Here is a 14380-nt window from a genome sequence, read left to right on the forward strand (position 1 = left end):
GTCTGACTGAGGGACACAGTAATGGGGATAGGGGCCAGTCCTCAAGTCTTACTTGTGTTTTACAATTTAATATTTACTCCTTTTCTAACAAAATTAAAGGTTTGTGTCACCTTATAACCTCCTCCCCTATTGAAAAGTGACTGAGGCAAGATGATAATGTGTCTGTACATCCCAATCTTATTGTGCTATTTTCATTAATACACTTTTTAAGTATATAGATTATAGATTGATTTAAGACTTGTTATTGACAGTGAGCACAAGAGACTAGTCTTACTTTATGCGAGTGAGTTGTGTTCTCATTTTTCATGATAATATTGTTTGTTCCTTATAGAGCTTTACCAAACTCTATTTTAAGCTATACAAGTATAGCTGGTAATAGTATAATATACTAATATTAAACTAAAAACAAGCTTGAAGTACAACTCAATTACTGTTTGTTTTCTGTAATATCCCTTTTTCATTTTGTAATTTAATATAATATATCACAAAAGTAATATGTGGAATGGTAGGAAATGATTAAAGTTGTGATTTTATCTTTATTAATGTGTTTAAAATTTTATATAGAAAGAAAGTTTATAAGTAGTTGATATATGGCCAGTCTAAGTTATAGTATTAAATGCTATCAATTCACCATATAGTTTTGTGAATTTATTGCATTTGGAGCACTTCCGAAAAACTCACATTCCAGGCATGTCTTTGGCTTTGCTTTTTGCACGTTTTGTTTGCTTAATATTCCACGCAATACAAAGACTGACGTTCCTTAAGAATGTGACTTTTTTAAAAATACAGGTATGGCAGAGAGGAAATGTTAGCTTTGTGTGACAGAAATTCGGGGGCACCAGGGCAACTGCAGTCCAACACAGCATTGTTCCAACCATCCAGGAATTCACTATATGCACTAGAAGCCCATGAAGAAGAGGATCATATTGTAAGTACTTTATTATTTTACTTCTGGTACACATAATAATCATAATGGTGGTATAACAAATTGAAATAACAGATTATATTAATTTGTATTATTGTTTACCTGAATGAAAGACTTGTTATTATTATTAATAGCCCATTATTACATGTCTTTTAATTGTTAAGAATTTACTACACTACACTACAAAAGATTGTAGAGTAAAATACACTTAATGAAAAGTTCCTATTATTTAAAAATTTATTTACATAAATCTAAAAATAATAAACATGTAATTAATAGTGGGAGTGTGTGAGAAGTGGAGTACCTATACCCTGGAATAGGATTATGAACAATACAAGACCTAATAATGCTGCCGCAGCTGCTTTTCATGCAGGAAGAAGGCCACCTTTTTCAAGACAACACACAACAGGGAGGTAAGTTTCTCAGGTACTTTATTGTTTCTTGCTAATTATTACCAAACAAATTAAACATTTACAAGGAATAAACTCAAAATATGTGTACTGATCACCAACTTTTTAAATGTTATATATTATACATTATTACACATATTATGTTAGTAGTAGTAGTCACAATAACAATATTATATTAGTAGTTAATTAAATACTTCAGAAATAATCAATAATCTTTATTATGAGCCTGTCAATGAGTTATAATCATTAAATTATTACATAATTATATTAATGTATATATCTTGACTAAAAATCTTACAGAGGGGGGCCAACTACAAGACCTCGTTTACCCAGTTTTAATGCAGAGGAAGAACATCCAACAAGATGGAGTTCCAGCAATGGAGCTAGTACAAGTAGAACAGTTCCAGCTCACCAAACTGAATGGTCAAATTCCAAACTATTTACAAAGAGGTATTATACCTTCCTCATTCATCACATATGTGTATTAATAAAGTATTCACACTCTTGTGTAGTAGTTATTTATGTAACTGTTGTGTAATAAGGGGTATTAAAACATGAATGTGGGTTTATCACACGAGGCCAAGCCGAGTAACCTAATATCATCCATTACTGATTATATACAAATAAACTAAGTATTAATGAAAGAATTATATAATTTAGTAGTAATTTACATTTTGTATAGTGCAATTGTTAAAATTCACTTGAATATTATGCTCTTTTGCAACTTTTAAAATATCGAAGGAAAATGGCGGGGATTCGAATAACGTACTTTTTTTTACGAACCGCGCGGTTCTGCCACGCGCGTAACCGAAAATGTTATTTTTTTGAAATTCATACGGATACTACACATCAAGCTATAAGAATGTGGCTGTCTGTTGAAACTCTGCACATGGAGGTATTGAAAAAAAATAAAGGAGTGTTGTTATGAAATTCACTACAACATTACAACACTTGTTTGGATGATGTATTGGTTATTAGGACTTTGGGTGTTTTAATGTTGGCAATAAGCTAACTGATTTAGAATCTTTAATAGAGGATTTAAAGCATGGGTGTAGATAAAAGTATTTATTGCCCTTATTCAATTCATCCCATTATATCTCTGTAGTGTTTATCGTTATAATGTATTAGATATGATTTTAGACGGCAGCTAAGTTCAAATTGGAGACTACCAAATCGAGATGAAGGTGATGAATGGCGTGAGAATTCTGCTGGCCGGGGCAATGGACAACACCAACACCAAGGTATAGAAATTCATAAATATTATTATTTATTGCATTTTGAACTTTTATTAGAATGCATATGTATTTGTCGATTATAAATAAGTCATCAAGAATTGATACTCAGCTGTTAAAAGTTAGTTTTTTTGGTTTTCAAATTTGTATTTGAATTTTATAATAGATTTTTAATCATTATTTTCGTACCCATTATAACTGTTTTATTTATAGATTCTAATATATTCTTATAATAACAGTTTTTGTTCTGTTGTTTAAAGAACGAGAATGGAGTGAAAGACAAATACAGGATAGAACACGAAAATGGTACAGCAATCGCTATCGATCTTGGGGAGGACCTGATAGTCAACACAATGACGACCTTCCCGAATGGTTTGTATAGTATTTAAGTTATCCTATCCAAAGGGTAACGAATGGAAGCCTTACTACTAACACTGCTGTCTGTTTAAACACAATAGCTAGACAGTTGAAATTTTGAAAGTGTGTAAATAGTACAGCCTCTATAGCAACAAATAATAACAACAACTCAAATTCCAATGAATTTGCTTTAAATAATGCAGTGTCATATCTTGCATGATTTTTTGGGGATGTGAAAACAAGCATTGAAGTTTATTTCAAAGGGCATAATATTATGTCAAATCTGACACTGGGACCTTTATGGGTATTTTGTCTTTGCTGGACATACATGTGATAATATTCATTTGAAGGCATTTCGTTGATTACAGTTCAACTTATTTTAAATTTCCAAAGGTTGAAATGGAAATATTGCTGAAGCACCATATTTAAGTTTTTGTCCTTTGTGAGCCCTTCCGTCCACACATGGGATAAAACAGTTAATGTAGTACTGTTTGTTAGATAGATGCACAATAAACAGTTACTATGTATTTAATTGTGTATTAAGTTGTGTCACAGAAGATATCATCTCCTGTGCTATTCTTTTAGTATGCTATTTTAATTATTAAATTAATATTTAATTAGGACTTACATCTGAAGGCCGACCACCCTGCCTTTACTTCATCCTGTGTCTCCATTTAGGATACTTCTTATTCGCGTCATTTAAGTTTTAATTTTAAATAAATTTCTTTTTTATCATTACGAATAAGATCTTATTGTTACAATATCAATTTTAATGATGTGTTAATAGGGCTACAGACAATGCTGAAGCGGGTGCCGGAACATTTGATTCTACTGGAGCATTTCATGGATATAGCAATGATGATTCTAATGTACCCAAACAGGAACCACAGTACCGTAAGTTATACATAACAGTTATTTTCTATTTACACATCTATTTAATTTGTGTGTACAAATTGAAGTGATTAGTGAGTGATTAATTCTATTGTAATCATGCTAATAAACTGATGTGGCACTACTTGTAGTGTTATTTACTCATTTAATATAAAATCACAATTTCGTGATAATTTTCAATAAAAATGTGAAGAACACCTTTTCCCTATTTCCATCCTTCACCTATTTTCAGAATGATGTCTTGATTCTGAAATTCTGAGGATATGCATGATTATGTTGTTATTAATTGTCATCTAAAACTAATCTAAATGATGTTGAATGTTTTATTTAAAGAGTTAGCACGTTCACAAACACAAGGTGCTATATCATCATCAAAGACAGGCGAGGAATCTGATGAATGGTGGACCTCAGAGAAAGCTAAGAAGTTGTCACCAAGACGATTTCCTGCTAGAGATTTAAAGCCAAAGGTTAGTTATGATTAATATACTGGCTCAACTAAGATTATGAAATATCAAAAAGTATTAGGACATTATAATTATTGTTTTTAATATTTTTTTTTAAATATCCTATTAATGTCTTCTTTTCAGGAGTATTCTGAGGAATCAACTGAGAGTCCGAAGGGGCAAGAAAAAGAAAGTGAAGAGATAAGTGAAGAACAAGCTGAACAAATCTTGATTAAGCTGAATAGTATGAAAAAAAAGCCATCAGTTCAGCCAGGCACCTCTGTGTCTGATAATGACAATGACACAAATCAAAGAAGTGACCGCAAATCCTTTAATATACTGCAATTAGTAACAAATACAACTACTGATGCAGGCAATGATGATAATAATTTCCAATCTGTAATGCTTAATCCAAACAATACTCTTCGGCAAAAACATCAGAATATTGTCACAAAGGAGGTGCAAAATAAAGGGAGGCCTATTCTAAAGATATATGAAACAATTAATAATCTCAAGCAGACAAGTGGTGCAAAGTAAGGAATACAATTTTATTGAATTGTAATAATGTTATATACAGGACTGGGCTAGCATTAGTGGGAAGCTAAAGTTATGAGCATCAGAATAATCTCTTCGTGAAATATGTGAACCTAAGCAGCAATATACTCATTTGACTCTGAGGCCTCTGTCAATAAGACACTGCATATTTTTGCCTTGTTATATATAAAATAACTAGCTGACCCACCAAACGTTGTATTGCCGATATTAAAATCGCGATACAAAAGTAACTGTTGATCGTAGATGAGTGAAAATTTGTAGTTGTATGTATTTTTTTTATGCTGACTCATAATCAAACAAATTAAAAATAAATGTCAAAAAAAAAATTCGTGTGGACCACCCTTAACATTAAGAGGGATGAAAAATAGATGTTGTCCGATTCTCAGACCTACCCAATATACACTTAAAATTTCATGAGAATTGGTCAAGCCGTTTCGGAGGAGTTCAATGTTTAACACCATGAGAATTTTATTTATTAGAAGAAGATATTTAGGGATTAACATATTTATTATACACATCACATCTTTATTACAAACAGGTAGAGGGTTACCACATATGCCATGATCTAACAGCCTCGGCAGCTTTTTCCTGTCTAGTGTTGCCTCTGCCTATGATCTTCCCACCATACATCTCCTTTTTTTTAAAGACTGATGCACAGACATAACATAGACATTACACATATTCCATATTTAGTAAAAAATGACATTTATGTTAATACCAACCCATAAATTTTCATTCTTAATAAATTTATTTATTTCCAATCATAATTTCAGTGACGCTGTAAGATCTCATGAGGAGAAAATAATTGAAGAAATGTTAGATTTGAATCTTGATGATGACAATATTACGTCTAACATTGCAAGTATCTCTTTACCATCTTCCGCTAACGTAGGTTTTCAACAACCATCTGAAAATCAAGGGGAGTCATCAATTTTAGATCCATCAAGATTACAAAACCCACAATACGGCATTAACACTGCACCAGCGATGACTTCGTCAATTAATAACCCTGTTGAAATGCAACATTCAGCCTCCAATCAAATACATAGGTTGCCAATGGGGGCAGGTACGAGCAATAACATGATGCCTGTACAAGGTGGAATGGGTCAGGTTTTATCTAATACACAAATGGAGGGTTGGCCCTGGTCTCAAAGCTCTAATGTGGCAGGAGCATATGAGCCAAATGTTGGCTTGTCTCATATTGGAAACCCAAATGTTCCTCTATTATTTGCACAAAACCAACAGGTAAGTTATTACAACATAGTAGACAGTTATTATTAAGATAATCTGCCATATTTTGTTACAACATTTCTCTACATACTTATAATTTCAATTTGGAGACCTGATTGCATAATTAAATAACATTAACTTATGGAAGTATAAAGTAATGTATAATTTAGATTTTTTTTTAATTTTTTTTTTATTTTTTTTAATAAAAAGTAGAATGAAAGCAGTTTCTAGTTTCTACTTGCAGAACAAAAACAACAGTAACTTTCTATGTACTAGTTGCAGAATTTATGATATTTGATTCGTTCTCTGATAAATAAATAATGAATAAGAAACCACGTCTGAGAGTTACAAGATTTAAATATGATATTTGTTGTTGGTTTAATGATTGGTTGCTGATGATAAAAGAAAATTTATTGAATTAGGCGTTACTTTGCGGAAATCCATAATTATACAAATAATTTAAGTTTTCTTTAGTGTTAATTCCGCCAATATTTGTTTTTTAAACAGGCATCCTCAGGACGTGTTGTCTCGCCAAAATCTGGCATGAGAACCAATCTCGACTTAGTCTAAATTAAATCATTTATATGCTGATGATAAATATATTGCTAACTTCATAACTGTATTTTAATATTAACCTTAAAACTCAACAGCAACAATTGTCAAGTAGTGAAATGTATACACCAAATCAACAATTATTCAGCGGTGGTCGTAATATGGATCCAAACTCAAACCGTGCATTTGGCTCCCTGTACAATAGTACCTTCTTGCCAAATGTTAATCCACCCAGTACACCTGAATTGTCTGAACTTTGGTACTATGAAGATCCGGAGGTATGTTACTTATCTTTACTTCATTATGTTATTTACAGCGAAATAATTTTGAGTTTCTATATATGTATATATATTCATTATTAAAAATGAATATGTTGTGTGATCATTTTTACTAATTATTCCTTAGTTTCACTTAGCTGGCTTTTTTGCGAAATTATTTGTTTAAGACTGCAAAATATGTATGTAGCAAGTACTAATATATACAAATAATTTCATTAAAAGGGTAATAATTAATAAAAACCTAAAATATTCAATAAACGATTCAACATATATGTATCTGTGTACTGATTATTTTGTTGTTGGATGCAATTACTAATTCTGACAGTAATAACGACCATCATGTCCACAAAGCATCCTTACACAACCAATGAATTATTCAAGCTCTAAAGGTTGATGCATCCAGTATACCATAATTTATATTTATACAGTTTATTCTTTATTAGTTTATATTGGATGCAGCAACTTACAAACTAATTTGTTATGTATATTACAGCCATTGTAAAATACTCTATTTGATTGAAAAGACTGGCCGTAGAGTTGCTTATATTATGTTATTCTCACCAGCTCAACTTTTTACAAACATATGGTAAACTCAGTAATTTAAAAGAAATATTTGTAGTGACCATTGAAAAGCGCTTAGTTTACGCCTAAATGAATAAAGTTTATTTGACTTTGGTGGATCAGTCATGCATGTGGGATCAAGATCAGTTATACATGATTTTTCTATGTCAAATAGAAATAAACAGTTTTATTACAATATATTAAATATAACATATGATTGTTATTATTTCCAATGCATTCATATATTCTTTTGATTTAACTATGTATATCTAACTATTTATTTATTTTTTGTTTCAACCTTCTAAGTTGTTATTGTAATGTTGTATAGATATACGTTTAAGTACATTTTGGGCACAGCAAAATAATTTTAATTCAAGGCTACTGACCTTTTAATTAATTATTAATATCTTCCCTGTAATTGCTGGCTGAGTTTTTATTAATAAAACCATAGATACCATATTTAGTTTCTTTATCTTTTCTTGACCATTGACACAAAGTAATGTTTAATATATAGTTTGATCTCTTTAACACAATAAACATATAATATAATAAACATTTAACAGTGTTATTGTGTGTTCTTAAAAAAAATAGTGTGCTTAAGATGACATAACAGTAGATAAAACCTTCATCAATGCATAATACAACCATCTCTAGTTGTATATTAATATAGTAATAAAAATAAGCCTTTATTGATTCCGACAATCTTTATGTCTACAATATAACAGTTATGCTATTGGAACCCTACTCAGGGTATATGCCTCCTCCAGTTTACTCCATTTATCGTTCTTCTGGGCTTTAATTCTCCATTATTTTCCTGCCATTTTTATTATTTCATCTACCCATCTATTTTTTTGGGCGGGTTCTTTTTATTTTGCCAGATGGTCCTTCCCAAATTGTCGTTTCAATTGTCCATGAATCTCGCCACATGACCTGCCCAGCACCACTTTTGTGTGACATCGTACTCAAGATCATCTATCAGTTTTGTCCTTTTCCTAATGCTGTCACTTCACTACTAAGTTATTCTCACGAATCTTTTGAATTTTTCTTATTTTCAGCAGTGTTCTTTTGTGTTTAACAAAAATATGTGCTTAAGATGCCACAACAGAAGATAAAAACTTCATCAATACATAATATAATAATCTCTAGTTCTATATTCATATAGTAATAATAATAATTACTTATTATCTATAACAATGTGTGTAAATTGCTATGGTTGCTTTGATTGATCACACTCCCGTAGTCAACCCGAGCCACCACCTGAATGAGTGTTACAGGGCTGAGTATGACCACTCAGACACATACAATGCATAATAAAATGCTCAGAATGTCTAAATGAGTTTTCACTCTCTCTTTATATAAATCAAGTTAAAAAAAAAAAAACAATATTAATTAATATTATATTAATTGTGTATAGTAAGAAACAAAAAGGCAACATTTGGACAGAACTGACTGAAACATTGCTTGACAGAATTGGGAAAATAAAATAAGGTTTTCCTGCAATGTGTGCATCTGATCTTTTGATTTTGATTGTTAACTGAAGACCACACATATAGTTTCATAATAGTTTATGTGTGTGTTTTTATTTGAATAACAAATTTAATCCAATTCTTGAAGAGCAGGTTTGCTGTTACGCGGAATTTCATTTGCGAACGGATCTGGTCCACGTGCGTCCTATTATTTTATGGATGAATCACGCGTGCTGCACGTGGACCATGTTGTTTGGAGTAAATGCATGCGGACATCGCGTGACAGGAAAACCCGAAAATAATTATAGGCGTTATCATGCAGCTGTTGCAAGCGCGGTAGAGAAAATAAGGCTGCATTTAGTGCTCGACCGACGGACAGCGCTCACGTCGGTCGAGCGTAGCGAGTACTATACGCGCTGACAATGTTGCGTTTAGTGCTCAGCTGATAGCAAACTTGATTGCGTGTGTACAATTGCGAAGAAAAATGATTCAATTTTAAACCTCTTTAATAGGTGCGTACCTAGGTACTACTCACGCAAATGATAACGGAATAAATGGCGGAGAAGATAAATCTTGTTTACCCAATTATTATACAGTGTCAAATTGAAGGAGAAATTTATGCAATACATTCGAACATGAACTAGAACACGAATTTTTTTTACCATGTTGCACACGCGCGTATGGTTGGTCGCTCGGTCAGCGTCGCACCGAATGCACTAATTTATTTCCATAGCGCGTCAGAAGTATTCATCAGCACTGGACTGAACGGGTTTCATATGTTAATAGTTTTAGCTATGCTCGACCGACGTCTGAGCTGACTGTCCGCGTCGGTCGAGCACTACATGCAGCCTAAAAGTGCCACGCAACTATCGCGTGCTACAATTATGCTGAGATCCGCAACGTCGGCTCACTCGCGAGTCAGCTACTTTGTGTGACATGACGCCTTTATCGAAATAGATAACAAGTTCCCTCAAAATATGACATTTCAAAAATTTGAGTGAATTTGGTTACACCGTCCTCTGGCATTGAAAAGTCGAAATTATTATTCTTTAGCGTGATTGCTTGTTATAGAAAGTTATAACATTGCATGCGAATGTGACATCTATTTCGGACTAGTAGTGCTAAAAATTGTAACTAATAATCTAGCGTAGAGTGGCGAACTTGTTGCCGAATTGGATTGTTAAGTGGGAAAAATATCTAGATTATATTGATTTAAGCTTTTCGCATATATTATATTTAGTCAATTCATTGGTTAATTAGAAAAAAAGGTGTTTGAGGGCACTTCCACTTAACTGTTGGTTGCAACATATTTATAATTAATATTGTTTGGCTTGATGGCGTATCCTTTCGAATGTGTATTTACTCAAACAACGTCACGGTGAGAACCTTTCACCGTAAAGAACACTGTTGATGTATCTAAAACAAAAAAGACACACACAATATATACAAAGGGTTAGTTGGTTAAAAGACATACAAACTAAAGTTTGATATTTTTTTGTTACATTATATTTTTCTTATCTTCTTCCATTACGAGTTTCCTTCTTGCGACATTGCGATTGAATTACTCAATGAAAAAAAAGTCATTGAATGCATTAAACTTAAACTTATTTCCCATAATCCATCAACAATAAAGAAATAAGTAATTCATTATAGCAACACATTAATCTTAAGCTCGACAAAGAAAATGCTAACATATTTATGTGTATCTTTTGTTTTATGTTTTAGAAAGTGATACAAGGACCATTCTCATCGGTTGATATGTATGGTTGGTACCGAGCGGGATTCTTCAGTCCATCCCTGATGGTTCGCAGGGCTTGTGATACTCATATGCGGCGTCTTGGTTCTTACGGCCCATTCGTGCCTTTTATAAGAATGGTAAGGTGTAGCTTTTATTGTTATAATATTTAGCTTAGTATTCACTAACGGCCATTCCCAATATTCAGTCTTATCTCTTACTTCAGATAAAAATCGTAATTGTCGTTGACTTTTCTGTCCCAATAAACTTATCGACGGTAATGCACCTTATCCGTACAGGCTGTCTGCCAATGGGACGACGTATAGCTTACCAGCGATAGAATTTTGTTTGGAAATTGCAATTCACGCGACCCAATATAAGCGATAAGAATGACTTATCGGGTATATTGGGACAGCTTCAGATTATTGAAAGCTAATTACGGACAGTAGAAGGTAGTAATTTATCTCTATCTGCAGATAGTATATTGGGAACGGCCGTAAGTCATCTAAACATAATAAAAACGTGCCATTTTGTGTACATTAGGATATTTTTCAAATAAAAATTATGCCGGTACCTACTTTAAAATATGTCACATCCTATTTTGAATAAAAATATTTGAACTTGAATCTATGAAGGATTGTATTTCTAGTGTCAATGTATGTCTTGTACTATTTCAGGATTTGCCATATGCTTGTATGGTTCAACCTGGTAATGACTTTGTAAACAATCAAACCAACCAAGGAATTGCTGTAAGTCAAACCTTTACATTATATTAATATTCTACTTGTTAGACTGATATCTTTAAGGGAATGCCGTGATTATGTTATTGGTTACTACATGTGCCGATAGATGTCGCTAGTTGTATCCCAAGTAACAGTCTTTTATATTATAATAATCCAATGCTATGATGTAAAACGTCACAGTTTACCTCTTTTTAATGTTTACCCTAAATTCAACTTGACTGAAAATTTCAAGAATACGTGCTTGTCTTATGAATACTAGTTAAGTTGTTAACGAAAGATTTCCCTCAAGCACAATAGTGATAATAAATAACTGAGATCCATTTATCACTATCGAAGTTCATCAGTAAAAAGATTTAGAAAAATAAATCATTATTGGCTATGCGTCACATTTACTCATTTATTTAACTAATTATTTTTCACTGTATGGTCTTATTAACATTTTTTTTTGAATAAACATTTATATTTAGGGAATGTTTCCGATTTGAGCGATGGGCTTACCTGAAAGTAAGTGAATCATTTTCGGATAAGTTGTATTTTTATTAAACATGGCAGTTGCTTTCTAGGTGAATGCAATGAATGAAAATAGGCCCACTATATATCCTGGCAATGATGAGATAATAAATGTGCAAATGCATCCACCATTACCGATCCCATTAATGGTAAACAACTTATCTGCCCTTAAATTATTATTTCAAGCTTGAATTTATATTTTCTTTTGCTTGAAGAATGAGTTTGCCCAAAATTTATTTTACGAATTTCAAAGAGAATTAAGTATGTAGAGCGGTATGTGAAATAATTCTCATACTGAAGCTTCGATACCATCCGGTAAAATGGCGCTTTACTTCCCAATAGCTATAAACTCCCATTAGAATAATTAAAATTTACTTCAACTATCGAACGATACAAATCGCTCTATACTTTATCAAAACTCTTCAGATGATACAAGAATTGGCAAACGTTGGTTTGCTATATAAATTAAGTACCCCCCGCTCGTTCATTGTATGAATTATTTGTATTGCGAATATAATTTAGGTACTTCTAAGTCAAAAAAAAATATACGTTCCGAATAAGTAATCACCAAAACATATCATATACTAAAACCTCCTCCGAAACACGCTGCACTTATGGTAAAAGTATTATTACGATCATTCCAGTAGTGTTTAGTATTTGCAGTTAACTCTGTATATAAAATTCTCGTGTCACAATGATAGTTATCCACTGACCTGAATAAATACCACTGGGCAGGTTGTTCCATATGTTAACAGCAAATTTTTTATGCCTATTTTAAGCGCCACTCGCGAGCGTCCAGAGAACTAATTTTGACGTATAATGCAAATGGCTGCAAAGGAACGTACAATACTCTGAAGTATTTTTGCATTTTGAATTAATTTCGTTCGTTTTCCGTGTTATTTATACTTCAAGAATCAATTATAAGTACTCTATTTTTTATACCGAAACAATTCTTTATTGCATTTTTTTTATTAATGTATATGGCAATACAACGTTTGCCGGGTCAGATAGTTAATGTATAGATATATAATTTTATATTTGACTTTATAAACTTCATTGGGAGTTCACGACATTTCAGTGGTGTTTTCATTGATATATATCATTTATGTCATTTCAAACAGTTTCAAAAACAAAAAACGCTAAGTTGATTACAACAACACACGCTATTTACTGAAAGCACTTCGGTCGGAGCAGATGATAATTTCATTACGTGTACTTTGTAAATGCATTGAGACGGCGGGCCTGATTTTATTGGGCTTTTATAGATATTATATACTCTTTTGTATTTTCTACTTTATGTACACAAAAGTATGGTACCAAGCACAATAAATTAAAATGCATATAATTGTGAACATAATGATAGTTAACTGTGTTATTTAAAACTTAATAAATGCGGGAGAAATTGCGAGCATACGTTCTAAGTTATAAATTGGGTAGGTAGTGAAAAAAATTATTAAATTAGAGCAACGAAATCAGCGCGAAAAGATGGCCCTGGCCTCTGCACAGTGAATAATTCATGAAATGCAAAGTGTCTCTTTAGTATACGTACGTGATCGTTTTCGCGTCAGTGTCTCACCGCGAGGAGAAACGAGAAGCTGTGTGTGAGTGATGATTGCTCATAAATATATGTAGTTTTAGTAGTGTATAAATTTGAACCGGAAACGACAATCTGTGAAAAGTCTATAGAGAAATACCTAGAGGCCGTATTGTAAAATAATTATGTAAGTTTTTATTTTATAAATATACCGTTGATTGCCTCCCAAATACTTTGTATAAAACGCTTTATAACAGTGTTGTTATGGATATCCATATCCGTAACTGAAACTATCGGATATCCGATATAAAAAAATATCCGTAACCGTAACCGAAACCGAAAAAAAAGCTATCCCGCTACCTAATGACGTCACAGCGCGAGGTGCACAGCTAATACGTACGGGTTATACTTTATAGTATAATATGACACGTCGTGACAAGTTTTTGTTTTTGCCCGGCTGGCAGACTACCGCCCGCCCGTTTAGTCGTAGCTTTGGAGTCGAAAATCTAGAGTTTAGAGGTACCTACAAGCTACAATTAAAGTCGAATATAATCTTATTTGTATTTCATTTTACAGTTCCTTAAAACTTCATTTTACACTTCCTTTCCGTAACCGAAACTATCGGATAATCCGTAATAATTTAATATCCATTACCGTAACCGAAACCGATATTATATTTTACCAATATCCATATCCGGATCCGAAATTATATATCCATAACAACACTTGTTTATAATAACTACACAAATGGAGCCTCGATGTAATCACTAATGATCAACTTTTACACTTGTATGTAATGAAATAAAATATATATTATGTTCAATGGATATCCAATATATTCTATACAACATACAAGAGACGAACAACATAATTTTTTGTATCCGATTTGCGATGAATCTATAGCGAAACTGAAATTGAATTTTAATCAAACAGATACCATTAGCATGAGATATGTTTC

The 14380-nt window shown here is 32.4% G+C and overlaps 1 protein-coding gene across 5 annotated transcripts in view; it reads left to right on the forward strand.

The window, feature by feature from the left end:
• Positions 1-14380, forward strand: part of LOC126978383 (GRB10-interacting GYF protein 2) — a 41913-nt gene that overhangs the window by 2832 nt on the left and 24701 nt on the right. For 3 of the 5 annotated variants that reach the window (XM_050827141.1, XM_050827143.1, XM_050827142.1), the window contains exons 3-14: positions 790-928; positions 1205-1338; positions 1636-1785; positions 2464-2576; positions 2828-2939; positions 3712-3818; positions 4149-4282; positions 4403-4791; positions 5587-6058; positions 6694-6873; positions 10626-10775; positions 11313-11384. In XM_050827141.1, coding sequence (XP_050683098.1) covers positions 790-928; positions 1205-1338; positions 1636-1785; positions 2464-2576; positions 2828-2939; positions 3712-3818; positions 4149-4282; positions 4403-4791; positions 5587-6058; positions 6694-6873; positions 10626-10775; positions 11313-11384 — 2152 coding nt within the window. The remainder of the gene's footprint in view (positions 1-789; positions 929-1204; positions 1339-1635; positions 1786-2463; positions 2577-2827; positions 2940-3711; positions 3819-4148; positions 4283-4402; positions 4792-5586; positions 6059-6693; positions 6874-10625; positions 10776-11312; positions 11385-14380) is intronic. The other 2 variants (XM_050827144.1, XM_050827145.1) reach the window with 2 other exon arrangements.

The sequence above is a fragment of the Leptidea sinapis genome, chromosome Z (assembly GCF_905404315.1).
Source record: "Leptidea sinapis chromosome Z, ilLepSina1.1, whole genome shotgun sequence".
NCBI classification, from domain to species: Eukaryota; Metazoa; Arthropoda; class Insecta; order Lepidoptera; family Pieridae; genus Leptidea; species Leptidea sinapis.